Consider the following 24,387-nt stretch of genomic DNA (forward strand, 5'->3'; position numbering starts at 1 on the left):
CGTGGTATAAGCGGGCAAATATTTTCAGACATGCCCGTTCGAAATAAGTTGATCAAGTTAAACATCCCATAAAAATGTGTCAGTCGTTAAAGCAAGTCGCTTTATAAAACACCACTCTACATCTAGGGTAGACTATTGTGCACCTAAAACAAAAGCTATCCACAATATTCTAGTCTATGCTGTTGTTTACAGGCTGTAAACATGTCAATTGTCATGACGTGATTTGGACTATGATATAATGCGCAAGCGCGTAGTTAAGCATAGAGTGGGTTTTTTCCAAACCACCTGAAATAGAAGCGCGTTTGCTATACACGCCGGAATCAACACTTTGTTTGAGTAACTTGCTATTTGGAAATAAGGTATTTCATACATTTAAAGATATATTTTCGATATTTTTCGTGGTATTACTATTTAGAATCCAGGGATTAAGGCTAGTTTATGTGTGTTTATTTTTACTATATTAATTAGCAAGAAAGTAGCAATGGCTGCCTCAGGCAAGGTGATCTATATAGCCAGTGTACAATCACTGAGTTGTTACCGATGAGAATAGAATGTACGCCACAATGACAGGGCATTGTTCTGTTGTTTAACATGTAAAACATAGATTTCTTCCGAATTCAGAATATATCATGTTGATTCCATCATACGTATTTATGGGCGACGTAAATAGTTTAAATTAACAATATTACGGTAGTTGTGTGCGTGATTAACGTTTAACCCAGACTACACACAGTGTTGGTAAAACTAATTTTAATCTTGACCCCTGCAATTAAATCCCATCTTATGACTCGTGGCTTCCAAGCAGAAATTTTACCACAAATTACAACAAATGTATTCCCAATTATATGTGCAATAAAGCCAAGAAATGTATAGTTACAATCCAAATTTTAAAAGTATGCTGAGGCAAGCAGATCCAATGACGGCATTCAAAGGCCGGGACTGTCGCCATGGAAACTACAACAAATAGTCGCGCTGTGATAAACATTATGAGTGTCTTCAAAGAATGCCGTTCTCTTACTCGGAAACCAACATCTATCTGATTGCAGACTGAAAGCTTATCTGCATGCCAAAGAGTCGGTCTTTCACAAAGTGACCAGCGTTGTTAACATACAACGAGCTATAAATATATCATATATACCTTGTAACATGGTCAGTCTGAATCTAACAATCTGATTGGCTAAAACAAAGTTTTATATCTGACGCTAAAAGACCTGTGGAATTGGCTCAAATATTTAATTTAATTGAGATCGCACGACTGCGAGCACTATTGGTACCGATTGCGCGTGCATGATCGAATGCTTGAAACAAACTGTTATCTGATTGCAGACTGAAAACTCATCTGTACATACTGAAGGTCGGTCTTTCACAAAGTGGCCAGCGTTACTATAACATTCCATCTGCCATAAATAACCTGCCACAAAACTGAATAAACTTGCTTAAATATCCAACAGAAACAAGATCGCGCGACTGTTAGCACTATTGATGAAAAATGCTTAAAACAAAGAAACCTGGTACAAGTACTAATACCAATTAAAATTGAATTAGTAATAAAGGTGCTAAACTTCTCGTGCGGAACGTGTGCGTCCATTGCAACATAACGTTTGAATCGAAGACACGACGTCATCGATGCACTCGTCCCTCTGTCACCTCTACTTGGTTATCTTGAATATAACAGAAGAATCAATATATGTGGCGTTCACATTAGAGATCTCGGAACGTGCCGTGACTCGTGTGTAAACGGTCGGTACCGAGTCTGCACGTGCAGAAAAGAATCGATCTCGTGTTTGTTTTTTGCAACCATCTTTTTTCTTGCAAAGCTAAATCGACGTGAAAATATAATTGTTTCTCGAATCTTTTTTACATTTTTCTAAGCACACTCAGAATGTCCCCAGTGACACTGACTGAGCCTCCTGCAGAGATTGTATCTGGATAACTCTGACCAGACTATAGTAATATGGATGTGTACATCACAGTAATGGCAACATTAAATTCAGCGTCTCTATAAATGTTAGCAGTATCCAAAATATACGGCGACTATTGAGCATACCAGGCTACCAAGAATCCTAGAGATGAATGAACGTTGTAACAGTCGTGCACAGGTTTTGCTATTACAAAATACAACACTAGTGTATAAATAATTTTTCCTTTAAAATATCTAGGTAATTTGACGATTTTCAATGCCATTACTCTCCCGTGCTTGGTAAGACCTAATCTCGTACGAATATATATTGAAGTAAACAACTCATGTAAATATGTATTATAAATATTCTACGCTTTTTGAAATAACACGTATGTTTAGTATCTTTTTATTTCCCGGGGTAATACACTAATAATCTCATTGTCAGTTCGTACGAGTATAATAGCGTACAGTTTTGTGTAGTTGTATTTCTACCCATAAGTAGGATGTATAGTTTAACATTGTGTCACCATAAAGGTTACAATTGTTGCAATCTGTAAGTGTAAAACCCATGCATATTTACCATATCCTCCTCGTGGTATAAGCGGGCAAATATTTTTAGACATACGTGGTAAAAATAAGTTTGTCAAGTTAAACATCCCATAAAAATGTTACAGTCGTTAATGTAAGTCGCTTACGACTCTACATCTAGGGTAGACTATTGTGCACCTCCGACCATAGCTAACCACAATATTCTAGTCTATACTGTTGTTTACAGGCTGTAAACATGTCATTTGTCATGACGTGATTTGGACTAGGATATAATGCGCAAGCGCGTAGTCAACCATAGAGTGTGTTTTTTCCAAACCACCTGAAATAGAAGCGCGTTTGCTATACACGCCGGAATCAACACTTTGTTTGAGTAACTTGCTATTTGGAAATAATATAGTAAGAATTCTTTTGCGGTAGTACAATTTAGAATCCAGGGATTAAGGTTAGTTTATGTGTGTATATTTTTACCATATTAATTAGGAGGATAGTATCAATGGCTGCCTCAGACAAGGTGATCTATATAGCCAGTGTACAGTCACAGAGTTGTTACCGATAAATCAGAATAGAATGTACGCCAAAATGACAGGGGATTCTTCTGTTGTTTAATATATAAAACATAGATTTCTTCTGAATCCGGATATATATCATGTTAATTTCAGCATACGTACTTATGGGCGACTAAATAGTTTAAATTAATAACCTTACGGTAGCTGTGTACGTGATTAATGTTTAACCCAGGTAACACACAGTTTTGGTAAAACTAATTTAATCTTGATCCGGCAATTAAATCTCATGTTATGACTCATGGCTTTCAATCAGAAATTTTATCACAAATTACAACAAATGTATTCCCAATTAAGGTAGCGGGACTATTATTTGCATACTTGTTTTCATCTTCTAATTGTGACTAAATTACTACAAATAGACCCGGGAAAGTATATATTTTTAGAATCGCCAGACTTCAAGCTTTTCACAAGTGTATTTTGCATGCCCGTATCTGCATTCTACGACGCGTTACTCAATCAAAGGTGAAAAATTACTTTTTCTGTAAAAAAAATAATTACGCATTTATGCTGGCGATAAGAAGTATTTTTTTCACTTTTCCTAGTTGTTCAATAGTCTGGTTGAATGTGTCTGGTTAGTTTTATTCAAGCAACGCGTTTTAAAAAATAGTGTCCTGAATTTCAATTACTGTTTTAGTCGCATTGCCCCCAACTCAAACCACAACTCGTTGGTAAATAATCGATGAAATAGTTTGTCTGGACACATTCAAGTTCCTCTCATTGTCACCTTAAAGCTGTGAAAATTTGGTGTTAATCCGACGACAATAAGTATGTGGTATTTTTTGTTAAAGACCTTGTATTTTGAAAAACATAAACTCCTAGAAAACGTCCATGAAGTAACAGCAAAGATTTTCAAGCTTGTTTATCGGCACAATCAATTTGTTTTCCCATCAAGGTCTGTTTTACCATGTGTAGGGACATCCAAATGTGTAAGGCTATTGGAAACCAAAAAAATAAAGGAATAGGATGGCTATAATTGGATAAATTCGGCATATGAAAACACCAAAATCAATGATTTTTTTCAGTGGCTGTGTGACCTTGTGCCTGAAACATTCATATGCAAATGACTAATCTGTGAAACAACCAGGGGCGGAGACAAACCACTCAAATGTTTGGAAACACTCATTGTGTGTCAGATAGCTACTGATAACACATCCTAACATTGCTTTGTCTTGAGTTTATCTTTGAAACTTATAGGCACACAGATTAAACCTGTGTTGTTGATTTTGGAAAACACTACTGAGGCTGCCTTGCTTCCCTTCAGAAAATCTACATTTTAACCAACTTACATGACATTCTATGTTATATTGACTTCATCATATGAAAGTTTATGGTGCATTTCATCAATTAATAAATAAATGTGAAAATCGTAATTTTCAACACAAATAATAGTCTCGCTACCTTAAATTTGTAATAAAGCCAAGAAATTTATAGTTTCAATCCAAATTTTAAAAGTATGTTGATGCTGTGGCAAGCAGATCCAATTCAATGGCCGTTATAAACATTATGAGTGTCTTCAAAGAATCCCGTTCTCTTACACGGAAACCAACTTTTATCTGATTGTAGAATAAAAGCTTATCTGCATACACGTGACGCCATCGACGCGTTCGTCCCTGTCGATCACTTGGACTGTCGCCCGACCCCCCTGGGCCACCAGACCTATTGTGTTCTCGTGGTTTCAAATAAAAACGAAATCAAAGGATTGTAATGGTAATGTGATACGTTTTCCTATATTCGTTTTGTTAATTAAGCTAATTTATTGTTTAATTTTGTTTAAGTTTACACGTAACTACTGAATAATACAATGATAAATCGCTGAATCTTATGTAGTTTACTGACATAAATCATCACAGACAAGATGACCCCATTCTAATGTGTATTATGCGTGTTGTTACCGGTTTGTCTATGTGATTAATGTTTAACCCAGACTGTGCACAGCGTTGGAAAAGCTATTTTAATCTTGACCCGGAAAGCAAATCTCATCTAATGACTCATAACTTGGGATGCAATGATAGGAGGCTTCATCATAGTGTTCTGTTATCAAATAAACAAAGGATATGTTGTTGAATATGGAAGTAGGTTTTGTATCTTTCATCTCACACTGGGCTATACTTGATAAGGATTTACAATAATGTTTGGGGGAGGGTAGGGGTAATATCACATGCACGCGCATAGGCGAAAAACAATAATGAGTTTTCCCCTACTGTAAATATAGAATGCGTTTTTCCAAAAACAATTGCGAAGATACGTAGTCGATTTATTTCTTGTAATTATTTTGAGAGGTATTACAGGCAGGAGCTTTAACTCGATATTTTGGTGTATGTGTATTTTAGTTTCAGTACTATTGTTTCTTCTACCCCACCCGAGCAGTGAAAGAACCCCCTGTCCAGTGCGAGTTCTGTGGATGGCCCTCACAATTGCGATAAGCAGGTTTTACATCGTGACAGACCGTGAACGCGGAAATTGGTTCACCGTATTTGTTATAATTACTTTACTTTTGTTTATTATTAATTTAATCCACCCTTTTTAATTCGTAGTTAAATGGTGATGATTTCGTTGCATTAATTCATTAATTGCATTAATTGTTATTTAAATTATTTCATCATTTAGTTTGTGACCCCAGACCTCAAATAATGTTATAAAGTGTGGCTATTGTTACCCCAGTTAGGAATGTGCAACTATGCGTACAATTAATATTTAACCGGTATTTATTGAAAACAAGATCTTTTATGATCGAACCCGTTTCTCTTCACTCATGGGTTCAAAATACTTTTTGGACGACCTCTCTTCTTTCTCATGTTAAAATATTATATAGCTTTGCCTTGACGAAAAAATAGATGTTGATTGTGCGAATGCTCTCCCAAGAATGAATCTGTGTATACGGAAACTGTTGACACTCACAATATAAAGGAAACTGATAACATGGACTTTTATTTACAATAGCAAACACCCAAGCTGTAGAGACAACAGATTACTTGAAGCAATGTAATGCTATTGTTCACAATTTGTCCATCATTTGGATTACGTAAATATATAAGTGGCTGTTTGCATTTTGAATGGCAAGTGGAAGTCAGCTTGCTGGGCTAAGTTTACTCTCTAATGTACGCCTAAAAAAACACTGGTGGTAATTTTGTGTTAGTTGTGCCGGAAGAATACAATAAAAGGAAGTGATACACCGATTATCAAAACAACATGAAAATTTGACCAGATTTCCCCTGTTGCTACCTTAACATTGAACAGTAGAGTTCAGTGGTTGCAGCAGACTCTTACTATAAGGTGAAATTCCACTCAATTAAACTTTTCTACTGATACTAGGTCTTCTTGTGCAACAGTTTGTGTTTAGTAGACGCTATGGTATCAGCTAGATTTAAAGTAAGTATAATTATTTTAAGGGTCATGAATTGGAGTCAGTATAGGCATTTCAACAAAACTAGTTATCTTAAAACCAATACATGTCTGATTATACACCCATGACACAGCTGAGTCTGTAACCTCTATGAATTAAGTGATCCTTGTGTTAGGTTCATGTGTAACTATAGAATTCCAATAACTCTTGGTTTCAGTAACACCATTTGTAGAAAAAAATGCCGTTGTTTGAGAGTCATGAAACTAAATTTATAACTCTTAAGCATAAGGTCAAATAGTAGGATAGAGGCGGTGATTTAGTCGCATGAATGCTTTATTGCAAGTATGCAATTTGTAATTTAGTTCAATAATTAAAATAATAAACATGGTAGTTTACTTGGTTAGATGTATCAAACTAATGGTTGACTATTTTGCTTCAGATCTATACTTAATTACATGAAGCATAATGGCCAGTTTTCAGAATTCAGAAGACGAGTTTACGGAGTTATTGGAAGCAGTTGCAGCTGGCATTACAGACAGTATGTATATTGTTGTTACACATTCATAAACAACGAAAATACATATGCTAACGATCATAATTCCAGATGCTCGTTTTTGTGTATCAAATACCAAGTATATTGCTATGAATGTATTTTCAAATGTTAATTTGAAAAAATAACATATTTAGATAGCAGGATATAACCATGTTTGATGGCTGGCTGCACCCACAACCTACCAAATATATGCATTTAAAAAAACACCTGGTCTGACATTTTTCGAAAAAAAAACCATAAGAAAGTATGTGTTTTATGTCACAAAAAGTGCGATAAATCATTCACTTTATTTTACAAATTTTTCACAATAGGGGAATTTCCGACATTGAAGCGACTATGTGGAAGTAAAATACTCGAAGGCCCTTTAAGTAGAATGAAAGAGACTGGGGACTTATTTAAAGCACTGCAAAATGATGCTATCATATCACCAAGAGATACACAATTCCTTGTTAATATTTTGAGCCATAAGGCTGTTGGAAAGAAGGCACTGGCTGATAAAGTTAAAAAGTTTTCTGACACGTGCTGCAAAAAGGAGAAAAAAATAGGATGCACGTCCCAAGGTAATAAACCTCAAATTGCTGCTCCAAGCAATGTTACTGATTTAGTTCTTGAGACATTGTCGGTATTGGATAGTAAACTGCTTTTTAGGAAGTGATCGGCTTTCGGAATTGGCTGTGTGTATTTTCATGGATCCTGAATATGCACTGTGTAATGAACACTATAACTTCGTACAGAGGGGTTGCCTTTATTTTGAGGAGTCACTATGATATTTTTGTAGGATTTGGAAACGTAGTCAGAATAAGTTTATCATATTAATACTGTTAATTTCAACACAACATCTTGCACTGGAACCAGCAGAAGAGGTTCTACAAGGGCAACAAGGAGAGTAAGAAATATGTCTTGAGTCTTCAACTGTTGGAAAATAGTAACCTTGATTGTAATGTGATGTTCACAAAATGTATGGAATATTTAACTAAATGTATAATAAGGCCATGAGTACATGTATCCTCTATTTTATTGCATGGTGTCAGCAGTTCGCCATTTGTAGTCACTGTGAGATTTATTCTGGACTTTTAATTTATCGTAAAACTGTGAATGTTATACACTGCCACTGGCAGGCAACAAGTACAATTATGTTTTATAATGTGTTATTTATGACCGCCCTTTTCAACTATTATGTTTGACATCAAGTGGACCTGGACCACACATTTCATACATAATTTAAATTTAACACATTATAAAAATAGGGATTTCTTAAATGAATCCACTAAATACCATACATTTGTCAGATGACGATAGTTTGTTGATATGCATATTGCATTAATATCCATGTTATTTCATTACATATTGTAACAGAGGAAGCTGAATCTTCTTACCAGGGACATGAAGGAAAAAAACAGCGTTGACTTTAAACCGGCAGCAGAAGAGTCAAGCTCACAGACAAGTAAGTAATCTTCTGAATGTGACGTGTATATCTCAACAACGCGACATAAACAAATATAGTTCAAAAATACAGATACTATAGTAGTATGATAAATACAGACCATATATTAGCAAGCTCATACAATTTTCGTGAATTTACTAGGTTTAAATGTTCCAAATAAAAAACAGTCCCATAATTGACCAAATAATTACATGTGGTTGTAAGATACGACAACATTTGGTATCTTATGTTTAAAAACGAACAAATGTATATGAGTTGAATCTCAGACACCAGACGCAAATGAACGGGGTCGTTTTATGATACATTTGTCCCCTTGTCAAAGTCTCTGACGTAAGTTAGTATGCGATGATGTAACACGTTCCTCATAAAGGTTACGTTCGTCTCGTTTACAAAAGTGAATTATTCACCTTTAGAACAAAAAAAATGTTTTTCGGTGTGTCCGAGATTGATTGATTAGTTTATTTGATTAGTTTATTTATTGATGTATTTATGTATGTATTCATTTATTTATTTAGTACCAGCATTCAGGATACGACTGAATGAAATTAGCAATGGTCTTAGCCCTGAAAAGGTTGATGAGATGAAGAATCTGCTAATTGATAAACAACTGCTACGAAAAGATGAAAATAAGATAAAGAATGGAATGGATCTATTCATTTACTTAGAGAGCACTGGTGCAATTTCGGATAATAACGTAGACTTGCTTGTGGAATTATTAACTTCAATAGAAAGACTACCATTAGCGGACAAGCTACGAAATGCTATTAGTTCATCCACTTTAAATCTTTAATTTTTCATCCCCAATTTGAAAAAATATCACTCACTCATCCCTGTACACATAATTGAAATTAACACAGCCAACCATAGATCGTTGAAATCGTTTAGAAAAATTACAATTGAAATACTAAACAAATGGAAACAATCGAAAAAAATAATTTACAAGAACAATACAATTACACAACATAGTCTTATAGTGGTACACATGATATAAATGAGTGATGTTTTGAAAAGATTGAGCACAACCTTCTTCACATGTGACACCCGCTATATGTGCTATAATGTTTTAGCGATGGTTAAATTAATTTGTATTTGTGTCATTTAATTATTTTAGCAACTTTAAATCTTTGCAATATTATTCTGCTTGTATGTAACAAAGATCAATTGTACTCGGACCGAAATCGAGGTATTCTCCGATCCTTTGAATTCATATTTCTGTGTCAACGGAATTGATCTATTTCTATATGTTTTTATATAATGATGGTGAATGAATTGCTTCTAAGTTTCACCTCAAGGGTAAATAATACCTAGCATATCTAAATGTACTTCCATGGCTATGTTATCAATGGCAAAACGTACGCACATTTGGTTATCAGTTAAGCGAGTCTACTTTTTCGATCACATCGCGAGTGTTCACAACAGCAATAAAGATTATGTCCGAGAGTGACACTTGTGTCGGCGTGGGGTTTCCGTACGGCGATACTTCCTGACAAAGAGTGGGACGTCTAAACTGTACTCGAACTCAGTTGTCAGATATAAATTGTTTTCTATTCATTCACATATAATAATCAGACTAGTTTGAGACTCCTAAATACACCGAAGCGCAAGCTGATATATTTTATATAGAACTGCGTTCTCATGGTTTCAAATGAAAACGACATCAACGGATTTAGTTGGTTAATGCGATGCGTTTCCTAGATTCGTTTTGCTTAAAGCTAATGTATTGTTTACATTTTTATTAAATTTACACGTAATTACTGAATATTACAATGCTAAGTTAACTGATATCAATTATCACAGACAAGGTGAACCCTAATGTATATTGTGCTTCTTGGTACCAGTAGTTGTGTACGTGATTAATATCGGCAAGCAGATCCAATGATGGCATTCAATGGCCGGTACTGTCGCCATGGAAACCAGAACAAACATTTCCGTTGTTATAAACTTTATTAGTGTGTTCAAAGAATCCCGTTCCCTTACTCGGAAACCTACTTTTATCTGATTGCAGACTGAAAGCTCATCTGCATACCATAGTCGGTCTTTCACAAAGTGACCAGCGTTGTTAACATACAACGAGCTATAAATATATAATATATATGTACCTTGTAACATGGTCAGTCTGAATCTAACAATCTAATTGGCTGAAACAAAGTCTCATATCTGACACTAGAAGACCTGTGGAATTGGCTCAAATATCTAACATTCCATCTGCCATAAATAACCTGCCACAAAACTGAATAAACTTAAATAACCAACAGAGACAAGATCGCACAACTGTAACCACTATTGATGAAAAATGCTCAAAACAAGGAAACCTGGTATAAATACTAATACCAATTAAAGCTGGATTAGTAATAAAGGTGGTAAACTTCTCGAGCGGAATGTGTGCGTTCATTGCAACATAGCATTTGAAGCGAACACGTGACGTCATCGATGCGTTCGTCGCTCTATCACTTCTATTTTGTTATCTTGAATATAACAGAAGAATAAATATATGTGGCGTTCACATCAGAGTTCTCGGCACGTGCCGTCACTCGTGTATGAACGGTCGGATTTGCTGCATGGACGCTCGACACGAACCGAAACTGCACCCTCGATGGTGAATTTAAGAGAACATACAATAATTCATACAAGTGCGACATATGTATGTACTGCTGCAACAGTTTTCTTTTCCTTGCAAAGTTACACCTATTTGAAAACATAATTGTTTCTCGAATCTGTTTTGCCGTTCATTTGCACGATAACAAATACCACATTATCATATACCTCGTATTGCCCGGTCTCGCAACGCTATGGGAATCCCGATGCGCGAGCCGTGCAATAATTTTCCATATCACGCCTGGGCCCGTTCACCATATTTGTTAAACGCGTCTATTTCCTGGAACTACTTTCTGTTTAAAAACAACGCGCGTAATTTGAGTCTGTGTTTCGATAACGACTGACGATATTATTGATGGGAAATATACCGAAAGACTAGTTGGACTCATTATCCCCCCCCCCCCCGAAGAAAGCCGGCATTCCACCACAACCAATCATAAAGATAACTGGTCACAAAAACGTGTCAAGTTTACAGCACTACGATACACCCAGCGACACCAATGCCAGCTGACTGTGACGATACCGTCTCCACGGAAGATCATTGGCGCATTTCAGATATTTTTAGTTGAGCTACGCCAGAATCTGGAACCAAGCTACTTCTTGTCAAGCTAATGTTTCTCGTTCACCGACTACAGTTTTTAACAACTGTGAAATCAATGCGTATATGTTTGGAACTGCGCATGTTTGGAATTGCGCATGTTCGGGCCTCTGCTTCAAAATATCCGCGTAGATATGTTTATTCATATTGCTCTGGTGTTTCGATTTTCACAGGATTTAACCCGTTTTAGTTCGAATAATGGTAATGTAAGTCGATCGATAGTTTCTACCGATATCATGCTTGAGTTGAGTGAAGCGGATCGCAATATAATTTGGAAAAACGTGTTATTTTTGGGAAGTTTCGATGTCATGGTGTCAACGCTTTCCTACCTTGTGTTATTATATGAGTAGTAGGGGAATGTACCGGCGACTGACTAACTATGCCGATCCCACTTTAGGTCATTTTTTATTAGCCAAGAAACGTTCCGAGCGCCTATGGGGACAGCAGCAGTGCAGCGAACGACGAACGATTTGTTATGCGCAGTATTATGCGCAGCAGTTTCAGTCACGTCATCCATGTCATATACCCATGTGTAGAGATAACCAATATATGATAATATATATAGCGCCCTCTGGTGGCCATATATCCAGATACTTTTGCTCTGTATGTTTGTTCGTGTTACAGTGGAGTAAACCTCATGTCTGTAAGTTTCACCTGACCTAATAGTCTGTTGTTTTATTAGCGAATATTACATGGTGGCAGCGGTGTTTTGACTCACAAAAATGGCAGATCAAAACCAAGCAGTTCCAGGAACACCACAACAGGCAACTCAACTACCAATTCCCGAGAAATTTGATGGATCAACCGGACCAAAACAAGCAGAACTGTGGCCAAAATGGCTGAAACGTTTTGAACACTACAGAATGGCTTCAGGTCTCCAAAACAAGACAGAACGTGAACAGGTCAGTACACTGCTGTATGCTATGGGAGATTGTGCAGATGATATCCTCACAACACTGCGAATTGACGAGGAAACCTCCACATATGAGGATGTGAAAAAAGCCCTGAATGACTATTACCAAGTTCGTCGTAATATAATAGTGGAGCGAGCAAGATTCAATAAACGGGTCCAAACACATAGGGAACCCATTGATGTCTTCATACAAGATTTATATCGCTCAGCTGAAGACTGTGATTATGGTGTGCTGAAAGATGACCTTATAAGGGACAGAATCGTTGTAGGAGTTTTAGATGACTCACTGTCAGACCACCTGCAAATGAAATCAACCCTTACACTCGCTATCGCTGTACAAACGTGTCGTCAGGCCGAAGCTAGAAAACAAAGTCGTGAAGTAGTTCGTGGGGACACTAGTATAAAGCTAAGTAATGTTGATTTTGTAAAACACTCAATTGCATCCCGTAGAAGTGACCAGAAATATAAAGCACAGCCAAAGAAAAGTGACAAACATGGTTACAGCCGTACTAGCACACAAACACAAGATAGCTGTCGATGGTGTGGTGGTCAACGTCACGATCGTCGTATATGTCCTGCCAGAGACTCTACATGTCATAAATGTCAGAAATCCAGACACTTTAAAAAAGTTTGTCGTAGTACAAGACAAGAAAGCAGTAAAATAAACGAGGTACACAACCTTGAAGAGATACAGATTCCATTTCTCGGAGAAGTATATGGAAGTGATGATTACTGGAGTGCAGAAATAAAGGTAAACGGACATGACACACACTTCAAATTAGATACTGGTGCTACAGTGTCAGTCATTAGCGACAAATTACCATGGCTGAATGAGGCAAAACTGAGTTCAACTCGTCAATCGCTTCGCGGACCAGCAGGTACCCAGCTTCCAGTAATCGGTACATTCCGAGCTACGCTAGTGTACCGTGAAAATAAGAGATCCGAGACTGTTTATGTGATAAAGAACCAGGCATGTTCATTACTCAGCAGGAATATGTGCGTTCAACTGGGACTTATCTCACGTGTTGATGAAGTGGGAAAATCAGACCCAAACACACCAACCAACTTCAGAGCAGAATTCCCAGCATTATTCAAAGGTCTAGGCAAGTTAAAGTCTGAATATCACATAACACTTTGCGCTGACCCAGAGCCAGTATGTCTGTATACACCGAGAAAAGTACCACACCCATTACTGCCCAAAGTGAAGACAGAAATTGAGGCAATGCTACAACAGGGAGTAATTTCTCCAGTAACTGTGCCAACTAAATGGTGCTGTGGAATTGTACCCGTACCTAAATCAAACGGTAGGGTTCGCATCTGTGTTGATCTCACACAACTGAATAAATCGGTTCAACGTGAAATACATCCAATGTCGTTAGTAGATGAGAGCCTGTCTAAACTAGCCAAGAGTAAGCTATTTACCAAACTTGATGCTAATAGCGGGTTTTGGCAACTCCCACTAGACGATGATTCAAAGCTTCTCACAACCTTCATAACACCGTTTGGGAGATATTGCTTTAATCGTCTCCCATTTGGTATAAGTTCGGCTCCAGAAATATTTCAACGCACACTATCAGGTGTCCTCGAAGGACTAGATGGGGTAATTTGCCATATGGATGATATTCTAATTCATGGGTCTAACCAAACAGAACATGACAAACGTGTCAGAGCGGTCCTACATCGTGTACAGCAAGCTGGACTAACACTTAACGACAAATGTAAATTCTCGAAAGACACAATCAAGTTTCTCGGACACATCATTGATAAAACGGGAATACACGAAGATCCTCAGAAAACCAACGCAATAGCTAAATTTCCTGTGCCAACAAATATTACCGAATTACAGCGTTTTATGGGAATGGTTAATCAACTAGGAAAGTTCATCCCAGGACTTGTGAATCGCAATGAGCCACTATGCGAATTGTTACGTAAGGAGAATGCCTGGGTTTGGGGTGAATCTCAAGAAAAATCATTCCAAGAGATCAAGAAGTGTCTAGTATCGACTGAAGTCCTCGCACACTATGATCCAAATCATCCTACGATTATTGCAGCCGACGCATCAGCAACAGGCATCGGTGCTGTTTTACTACAAATACAGGACAATGGAAAACGACGATCAGTCTGCTATGCGTCACGATCACTCAGCGACACAGAAAAACGTTATGCAGTTATTGAAAAGGAGGCTCTCGCAGTGACATGGGCTTGCGAGAAATTCACCGACTATGTACTCGGACTATACTTCATATTAGAGACTGATCATAAACCCCTAGTACCACTCCTGAATACTACAGAGCTTTCAAAAATGCCGCCACGCATATTACGCTTTCGTCTCAGGATGATGCGATTTAACCCGATGGTCAGTTACGTACCCGGTACACAGCAAACAACTGTGGACGCCCTATCACGCGCACCAATCGGTATACCAGAACAAGTTGACACAGCATTCAGCGTGGAAGTCGAAAACTTCACCAAACAATACATACAGGTACTTCCCGCAACTGCAAAACGTATACACGACAGTATAGAAGCACAGAAAGCTGACGAGGAATGCACGCAAATACGAGAATATTGTCTACATGGATGGCCTGCATACATGCCTCACTCGCCATTACTACGTCAGTACTGGGAAAACAGGAGCCATCTCACAGTCACCGATGACTTACTACTGTATGATGAACGAATCGTAATTCCACGAGACATGCGACTTGAAATACTTGACTGCATTCATCAAGGTCATCTGGGAATTACTAAATGCCGTGCAAGAGCCCGGACATCAGTATGGTGGCCTGGACTCTCTACAAGCATCGGAGATCTGGTATCTAAATGTTTTACATGTGCCAAAAACCGTCCAGAACCTACTGAGCCACTGATGTCATCATCATTTCCATCTCGTCCATGGGAACGAGTGGGAATGGACCTCTTTCAATACAAATCCAGAGTATACATAATAGTGGTAGATTACTACTCTCGATGGGTGGAAATAAAGAAACTACCAACATTAACATCCGAGTGCGTGATCACTACGCTGAAAGAGATGTTCGCTGAACATGGAATACCTGAGATTGCAATGTCTGATAACGGACCACAATTTAGCTCAGAATTGTTCAGTCAGTTTGCAGTAATATATGGATTTGTCCACATAACCAGTTCACCCAGATATCCACGATGCAATGGTGAAGCTGAAAGAGCAGTACAAACTGTCAAAGATCTGCTCAAGAAAAATGAAGATCCATACCTCGCTCTTCTCTCCTACAGAACCACACCACTACAAAATAATCTTGCGCCAAGTCAGCTACTGATGGGAAGACTACTACGCACACAACTACCGATGCTCCCAAATACTCTACAAGCACGACTTCGCAATGAAGATCTTGAGAAAGTGAAAGAGAGTGAAGACATCTATCGATCTAATCAACAAATTAAGTTCAACCAGCGACATCAAGCGCGTGAACTTTCCATACTTCACCCCGGTGACAAAGTATGGATTCGAGATCAAGACCGACATGGTCATATAGTAAAGACCACTGAACATCCACGATCTTACCTTGTCAAATCTAATCAAGGCATTTTTAGACGCAATAGGAGAACACTAGTTCACACTACTAATGAACCGGAATCTCCAAAATCTAAAGCTCATTCATCTCCAGTGAAATACACACCAGATTCTACTGATCAACAAACAAACACCCAATCTATCACTGCAAATGACCATCCAAGCAAACCTGGTAATGGTATTGTAAAAACAAGGTCTGGAAGAATTGTGAAGATGCCAGTACGTCTAGATTTATAGTAATGTCACCAAAGCAGACATTGAAATTAGTTTAGCAGTTCATTATTAGTGAATATTATGTTAGTTGATATATTGCAGTTAGAGTTAATGAATTACATTATGTTGTGTTGTATTCAGAGAAACATTCGTGGACTTGTTACGAACAATAGTGAGAACACTTGATACAGGACATTAGTTTCAGTTCAGCCCTTCTGTACTTTAAAGGGAGGTGTAGAGATAACCAATATATGATAATACATATAGCGCCCTCTGGTGGCCATATATCCAGATACTTTTGCTCTGTATGTTTGTTCGTGTTACAGTGGAGTAAACCTCATGTCTGTAAGTTTTACCTGACCTAATAGTCTGTTGTTTTATTAGCGAATATTACACCATGTAATATCCACTTGGCGGGCAATATACCATGTAATCACAGGGAGTTGGACAAATTTATGTATTTTAATAAATAATTAAATAAGAAATTTTTATATAACTTTTCTTTTACCCCCTCCTGGTCTTTTACCCCCCCCCCCTGTTTATACCACTCTTTCCTTTATCACAACTTAGTTACGCGCTAATGTTATATGCAAATGTTATCGCGCGATGTAGACACACCCTATTATAGTAAAATATCCAAAGGGCTGAAACGCGCCAGAACTGTGGCATGAGCACAACCACAAGGAGTTGGACAAACTTATGTATTTTAATAAATTATTAAATAAGAAATTGTTATATAACTTTTCTTTTACCCCTCCTGGTCTTTTACCCCCCCCCTTGTTTATACCACTCTTTCATTTATCACAACTTAGTTACGCGCTAATGGCTAATATTATATGCAAATTTTAACGCGCGATGTAGACACGCCCTATTATAGTAAAATATCCCAAGGGTTGAAACGCGCCAGAACTGTGGCATGAACACAAACAGGGAGTTGGACAAACTTATGTATTTTAATAAATTATTAAATTAGAAATTGTTATATAACTTTTCTTTTACCCCCTCCTGGTCTTTTACCCCCTTGTTTGGCATGAGAACAACCGTAAAGCCGGTTGGCATTTAATTTATTCATGAGATGCATTAATAAACAAGAAATTCTGCGCGCGATTTTTTTTTAAATCCGGCGAGTGTAATCACCGACGCGACGCAACTTCAATGAATCAGTGTCTCTTCTGTAAAATGGTTTCTACTTCAAATGTCGTTCGCGTTGCTCTTCGAGATCTTTCTAATGAAAATAATCAACATAGCAGCAGCACAATTCATGGGAAAATTGTTTACTTCTGAACATGTGACAACAATATATGAGTCATTCTTTGCGATAGAGGTCAAAGATCGCAACATCCGGTTTCCGGCTTTACGGTTGTGCTCCTGCCATGTCGCTCGATTGCAATGAGTTTTAATTTGACAAATATTCAAGTGCAAATGCAATGTGTCACTTTCTAATGCCATCCATGTCATTACAGATGCCATATATGTATAGAAAACGAACTTTGAAAGGTTCGAATGCGTGATGTTATGCCACAGTCCTGACGCGTTTCAACCCTTGGGATATTTTACTTAGGGTGTGTCTACATCGCGCGTTAAAATTTGCATATAACATTAGCGCGTAACAAAGTTGTGATAAAGGAAAGAGTGGTATAAACAAGGATCAGTGATTACTTGTAATAGATACCAGGAAGGGGGGGGGTAAAAGAAAAATTATATAACAATTTATTATTTAATATTTAATAATTTATCAAAATACATAAGTTTGTCCAACTCCCTGTGATGTAATATTCATTTTAATTCAATGTCATGTGACCGGTTCTCAGCCAATCGCAGCATGCGTAACAGCAGTGAGATGTGATAATACCTACTATTTCTTTTTGAAGGTCATATTTTGACACTTTTGAAGAGTAATGATAATCCATTCATGGTACATTGTTCTAACGCTTTATTATGTCTTTCACGTTCTGCCTTTATGGCCACCATATATCCAGTATGAAGTCATCCTTGTTGATTCTGCGCTCACACATTTTAGAGGGTGAAAGAGTATCACTGGTATCGCCGAACATTTATATATATATTACGATACATTAATACTTATAGGTATTGTATCAAGGTAACCTGGACCACATGACACATAAGGTGACAGTGCCATTCCAGCACATATAACACGGGCACATACATGTAAGTTAGTTAGCAAAAGATGTTATAAACACACCAGATCTATTTGATATGTGTTCCACTATGAACAATGATATTATTGGTGTACAAAAATACCCCAATCTCTGGTAATTGTTCAGACCTAAACCTCTCGTAATACATTTTGTTTCAAATCGAAACATGTGTCATTGAGTGTGGTTTCCCAAAGATAAAATACGTGAGGGAAGTAATGTAAAATGCCCGAACTCGGCGACACACTGAAGAACGATGATGCAATATCACCAAATACACTTTGACTCATACGAATGTTGAAAAACAGGCAACGACTGTTAAAGTACTTTAAAGTACAGTAAGAAAATAAAACGTATAAACATTATTAATCATAATATTTACAATCCTCTCGTATAAAACGTAGCATGTAAAGTTCTCCGTGAATTGTATCTATACTGTGAAGTTATCCCAAAAGCCAAAATACTGTGAGGCACATCGTAAAGTATATTTTTCACGTCGGTGTGAGATATGACGTGGTAGCAAAATAGCTCTGAATTTGTAATGATATGTCACAATACTATAACGTTATATATAAATCAATATACTTATGTCTTAATTTCCAGCAGTAGTATCTAGCACACAATTTGACACTAGAAGCAAAAGAACAAGATCGGCAGACGCTACATATGTTTCAGAGTCAAAGAGGAAGCAAGATTCTGATGAGGAAAATAAGTGTTGATTCAACAAGTTCTTCATTAGAGCTATGATAGTCTTATTTATTTATTTATTTATTTGTTTATTTAATTATTTATTTGCAGTACCAGCATTCACAAAAATTCTGAAAGAAATTAGCGATGATCTTAGCCCCGATGAGGTTGAAGAGATGAAGAGTCTCCTGATCGGTAAACAAAGTCTGTTCGATATATATCAAAACCATACATCAGTTGTTGATGAAACTTGGTGCATAGATGCTCTGAACTGGTGCGCAGATTTGATTAGGTTTTGGTGAAATTCCATGCATATTAATTACCTAATTTGCATGATAATAAGCTAATTTTTAGCTGTTCCATTACTGTTCCATTGATATCTAAACAACCACTCATTGGATTTTGATAAAACTTGGTTCATAGATGCTCTGAACTAATGCTAGGTTTTGATTAGTTTTTGGTAAAAATTACCTAATTACTAATTACCTAATTTGCATAATGATTAATGAATTATTGGTTTTTCCACTGATCAAATTCTAATCATCACATTTCAATGAAACTTGGTACATAGATGTGATAGAATACTGCACATCCTGATAGTTTTTCGGGTAATATCAGTGCATATTAATTACCTAATTTGCATAATTAATTAATTTTCAGCTTTCACACTGATTTCTCAAATACTAATCATCACATTTCAATGAAACTTTGTACATCGATGCTGTAGGACAATAGACTGGATAATTGTGGGTTAAAATCTGTACATATTAATTACTAATTTGCGTAATTAACCACTTTTAAGTTATCACACTGATATCTAAAGTACTAATTATCTCATTTCAATGAAACTTAGTACAAAGATGCTGTAAGACAATGTACAAACCTGATTAGTTTGGGGTTAAAATCTGTTTATTTTAATTCCCTAATTAGCATAATAATTCATAATTTTTAGCTCCGCTGTCGACTTTGTCGAGCGGAGCTTATCAGATGAGTGATTGTCGGTCGTTGTCCTTGTGAATGTTTTACTTTTTCGACTTCTTCTTGAAAACTACAAGCCTGAATGCTTTGATAATTGGTGTATATGTACCTTGGGTAGACCTCTCTCAGATTTGTTCATTTCATGATCATATCTTCAATTCACTAATTTTGGTGAATATTTTTTGTCATTTGTGTTAAAAAGTGATATTTTTAACTTCTTGTTAAAAACCGAAAGTCCAATTGCTTTGATATTACATATATAGGTACTACATGTGGACCTCTCTCAGATTTTTTTCATTTTGTAATGATATCTTCAATTCTCTAAGTTTGGTGAATATTTTTGTATGTATAACAATGAACAAACCTGATTAGTTTGGGGTTAAAATCTGTGTATTTTAATTCCCTAATTAGCATAATAATTCATAATGTTTAGCTCCGCTGTCGACTTTGTCGAGCGGAGCTTATCATATGAGTGATTGTCAGTCGTCGTCCTTGTGAATGTTATCTTCAATTCTCTAATTTTAGTGAATATTTTTGTCATTTTTGGTAAAAAGTGATATTTTCGACGTCTTGTTAAAAACCGCATATCCAATTGCTTTGATATTACATATATAGGTATTACATGTGGACCTCTCTCAGTTTTGTTCATTTTGTAATAATATCTTTAATTCTCTAATTTTGGTGAATATTTTTGGTAAAAAGTGATATTTTCTACTTCTTGTTAAAAACCACAAGACCAACTGCTTTGATATTACATATATAGGTACTACATGTGGACCTCTCTCAGATTTTGTAATGATATCTTTAATTCTCTAATTTTTGTGAATATTTTTGTCATTTTTGGTAAAAAGTGATATTTTTGAATTCGTTTTGAAAACATCAAGCCCATTGATTGGTAATATACATATTGTTCTTTTTCTAATGATATCTTCTGTTCTTTAATTGAAATGTGCATTGCTAACAGCGGAGCTATCTCAGCCGAGAGGATGCTTGTTGCTTGGTTCCAATCACATTTCAATAAAACTTGGTACATAGATGGCATGTTACATTGCGCATCGGATTTGCATTATAAATTTTCAGTTGTTCCACCACTATCTCAATCAAGTACAAGTAATTTTGAATTTTATTTATTGTTTCTCCAATACTCTTAGCACATGGGAGTTATTTCTAAGCTTTCTTTGATTTTCCTTTATGGTAGGATTTCTGTTTTGTCCAATTCTCCCGAAATCTGAGATTCTATGATATCTCTGTGTGAACTAATCGTCTGCCATTGTAGTTGCTTTGCAACACCTCGGATATTTACCATTTCAGTCCTGTGAATATGTGTGTCACGGGGTCGTCTGAAAATATATCACAATGTCCAGCCTCTAGATAGTGTGTTTAATACAGCCAGGTAGGACGATTTTTGTGCATACGTACACTTTGCGGTCAGGACGTCACGATGCCACCTAGGCATGCTTCTGGCAGAACATTGTAGTTTATAAAAGCGTGTTTATGGAAAACGGCGTATTTCCAAAAACGTGGGAATTACTACTGAACAGTATCACTGACTTTGCTGAAGGACATTGTGAATCATTGCCAAATTGTATAGGAAGCTAACTTGACTGAATTACTGCCAGATTGGAGACATGGGGTCTCTGACCTGACTACTGGAACAAAGGATAGAAGTAACCTTTTTCCCCACTCCTGCACTCCTCCTGGAGAAACCCCAGTGGAATTGGGAGCACATGTAGAGGCAGTCTTCCCTTGGCGACCGAGGTGTGAGCAAGTTGTGGTCATGGTCACTCCCTGCAAGCTGTGAAGAGATTTGGGCTATGCTGCGTGAAGACTGACCAAAAGAGTTCTACTAGGCCGATAAAGGAAGCCACTAATAGTGATGTGAATATGCCAAGCCACTGAATATCGTGCTGACTGAAGACAAGGAAATCATCGATTTGATACCACCAAAAGCTGACTACAAAGACCATGGCTTTTGTTACCGGTAACTCATACACACATACACAATAGTGTAGGGAATTCCAGAGGCTGTAGTATTGTTTATTATTGATTGTATTGTTTGGAAATAATTATTTATTGTACGTGCTATTTTGCATAAGTATATTAAATATAATAATTTTACCAAGAGAGGTCCCATGTAGCCCTGTTTGTGATGGGTAAAAAAAGTTGCTGAGGTATATGGAAGGCTGTGTCTATCACTCATTGATGGTACTGCGTTGGGATATGTTGAAAATAGAATAATTTAGCATATTGAATTACGTTTTTTTCACAATGTTTAAGCAATTTGCCTCGTCAGCTAGGTAGGATACTATTCTTCTCCAAGAAACCTGTCAAGATCCTCCTGCACCTTCTCTTGAACACGTGGAAATTGGATCATGTACAGCAACGCCCAGCGCCACTATGTGTGTTTATTGTATTTACGATCATGTTAATGCTCTCTCGTGTTCGCTTTACATTTTTCTCTCTCGTTGTGTTTTCCCCGCCATGTTGGTTCTGTTTTCCTGTTGAGAAATAAACGGAGTTACTTGCTCGTTAGCGCTCCAACCGGTCTGTGTCCATACTGGCGTGGATCGTATCTACACGTCATTGAAAGGTAATACGGACATCGTTAACTCACAAGCCTGATATACATGTACGGACTTTACACACGCATATTGTGTACAGCCAGTCAGTCAATATATCGACTGGATAATAAGAAGCTAACTAACATCAAAGATGTCAAACGCTACCTCAACACCGTTACTATTGCCAAAGATGGTCTACTTGTAGTCAAGCATACTGATCCATTCGCTCCATCTCGCAAATGCATTGTTGTACCTCGACCTCCTGACAGCAATTCATCTTCGTCTCAGTCACCCATCTTGTTACCAAATGAAGCAGGTCCTCCATCGTAATTTTTTCGCACTGGATATGGACAAAGCAATCCAACACATATCCACCTCTTGTCACCAGTGTGCCTCACACAATTGTTAAGCAATCAACTTTAGATCCACCAGAATCTGTGGGCAGTTTATTTGCAGCAGATGTAATTAAACATGAAAGACAATTAGTCCTGGTCGTCAGAGAATGCGTCACGTCATACACCACTGCGTGCCTTATAGAAGACGAACGCAGTGAAACATTGCACAACGCCCTACTGTGACTTTGCATTGACCTGAGCCCCCTTGATGGTCCACCCGCAGTTATACGGACAGACCCAGCTCCACGTTTTGTAGTCCTATCTAAAGACAGCCTTCTTTGAAAATACCGTCTGAATATTGAGGTCGGCCGCATCAAGAATCGCAACAAAAACCCTGTTGCAAATAGAGCAATACAGGAAGTTGAGGATGAGATACTCTCTCAGGATCCACTGTGCACAACTATTACGCCACTCTCTCTCTCCATAGCAATCGCTCATGTTAACTCTCGTATTCGTTCAAGTGAAATGTGGACCCAAAGAGACAAATTTACCAATTATCAGCTTCCTATTAGCGACCGTAAACTTATTTTAGACCAACACATGAAACGTTTGGCTAACCATAAAGCTAGCGAGAAGTCAAAAGCTCCTACAGTAAAAACCACCAGTGCACCCAAACTTGAAGTCGTCTATCTGCACTGTTACCGCAATAATACCGCAATAGTGCCCGTGATCGCTACTTAGTGACTGGTATCGATGGCCAATGGCACAACATCGGCAAGTTCCGCGGTAGTCAACTCAGGCAAACGTCATACCGTGTCAAAGAGTCGGAATATTATATCATACCTTCTCCGAAAGACACCGATCAAAACCCCGTATCACATCTTCCTGATGAAGACGAAACTCCACTATCTCCAACACATCCACCAATACCACCAAGTATACCTTCGGATCTAACACTGGCAACAGGTTGCACTGACACTCCTTTAGAAACTGAGTCACAAAGTATTGGCTCAGTCAACCCAATATTGTTGACTCTGGAGACCCGACACCAACATCCCTAGTTGAGGATACTCAAAAAGTCATGTAGCCCGTTCAACATAGACGATCAAGCTGTAACCGCCGACTTCCGGAACATCTAAAAGACTATGTCATGAACTTTTAAGTCTGTATTCAGTTTAGATTAGTTTTTGTGTTTTTCCAACAAGAATTTTGTATTATCATGTAGTGAGTCATTTTTCTTCATGCGTTTTCTTTGGACTTAACGCATGCTCTGCACTCTCGTTGTGTTTTCCCCCGCCATGTTGGTTCTGTTTTCCCGTTGAGAAATAAACGGAGTTACTCGCTCATTAGCGCTCCAACCGAAGTGTCTGTTTGTAGTCCAAGCTCTGTATACAACAGGTCTGTGTCCATACTGGCGCAGTTAAGTGTAGTTGCGGTGATTTC

The 24,387-nt window shown here is 37.5% G+C and overlaps 2 protein-coding genes across 2 annotated transcripts; both read left to right on the top strand.

The window, feature by feature from the left end:
- Nucleotides 1-277: 277 nt before the first annotated feature.
- Nucleotides 278-10,114, top strand: LOC144357708 (uncharacterized). The gene is made up of 5 exons (XM_085495514.1): nt 278-359; nt 6,798-6,896; nt 7,223-7,471; nt 8,268-8,355; nt 8,871-10,114. Exons 2-4 carry the CDS (start codon nt 6,824-6,826, stop codon nt 8,315-8,317), a joined length of 372 nt encoding a protein of 123 aa, XP_085351640.1. The 5' UTR covers nt 278-359; nt 6,798-6,823; the 3' UTR covers nt 8,318-8,355; nt 8,871-10,114.
- Nucleotides 10,115-12,270: 2,156 nt separating this feature from the next.
- Nucleotides 12,271-24,005, top strand: LOC144348254 (uncharacterized). Its single transcript, XM_085496141.1, has 5 exons — nt 12,271-16,233; nt 16,554-16,572; nt 19,182-19,265; nt 22,710-22,935; nt 23,666-24,005. Exons 1-5 carry the CDS (start codon nt 12,271-12,273, stop codon nt 24,003-24,005), a joined length of 4,632 nt encoding a protein of 1,543 aa, XP_085352267.1.
- The last annotated feature ends 382 nt before the right edge of the window (nt 24,006-24,387 follow it).

Source organism: Saccoglossus kowalevskii, chromosome 22 (genome assembly GCF_978046115.1).
Source record: "Saccoglossus kowalevskii chromosome 22, keSacKowa6.1, whole genome shotgun sequence".
Taxonomy (NCBI): Eukaryota; Metazoa; Hemichordata; class Enteropneusta; family Harrimaniidae; genus Saccoglossus; species Saccoglossus kowalevskii.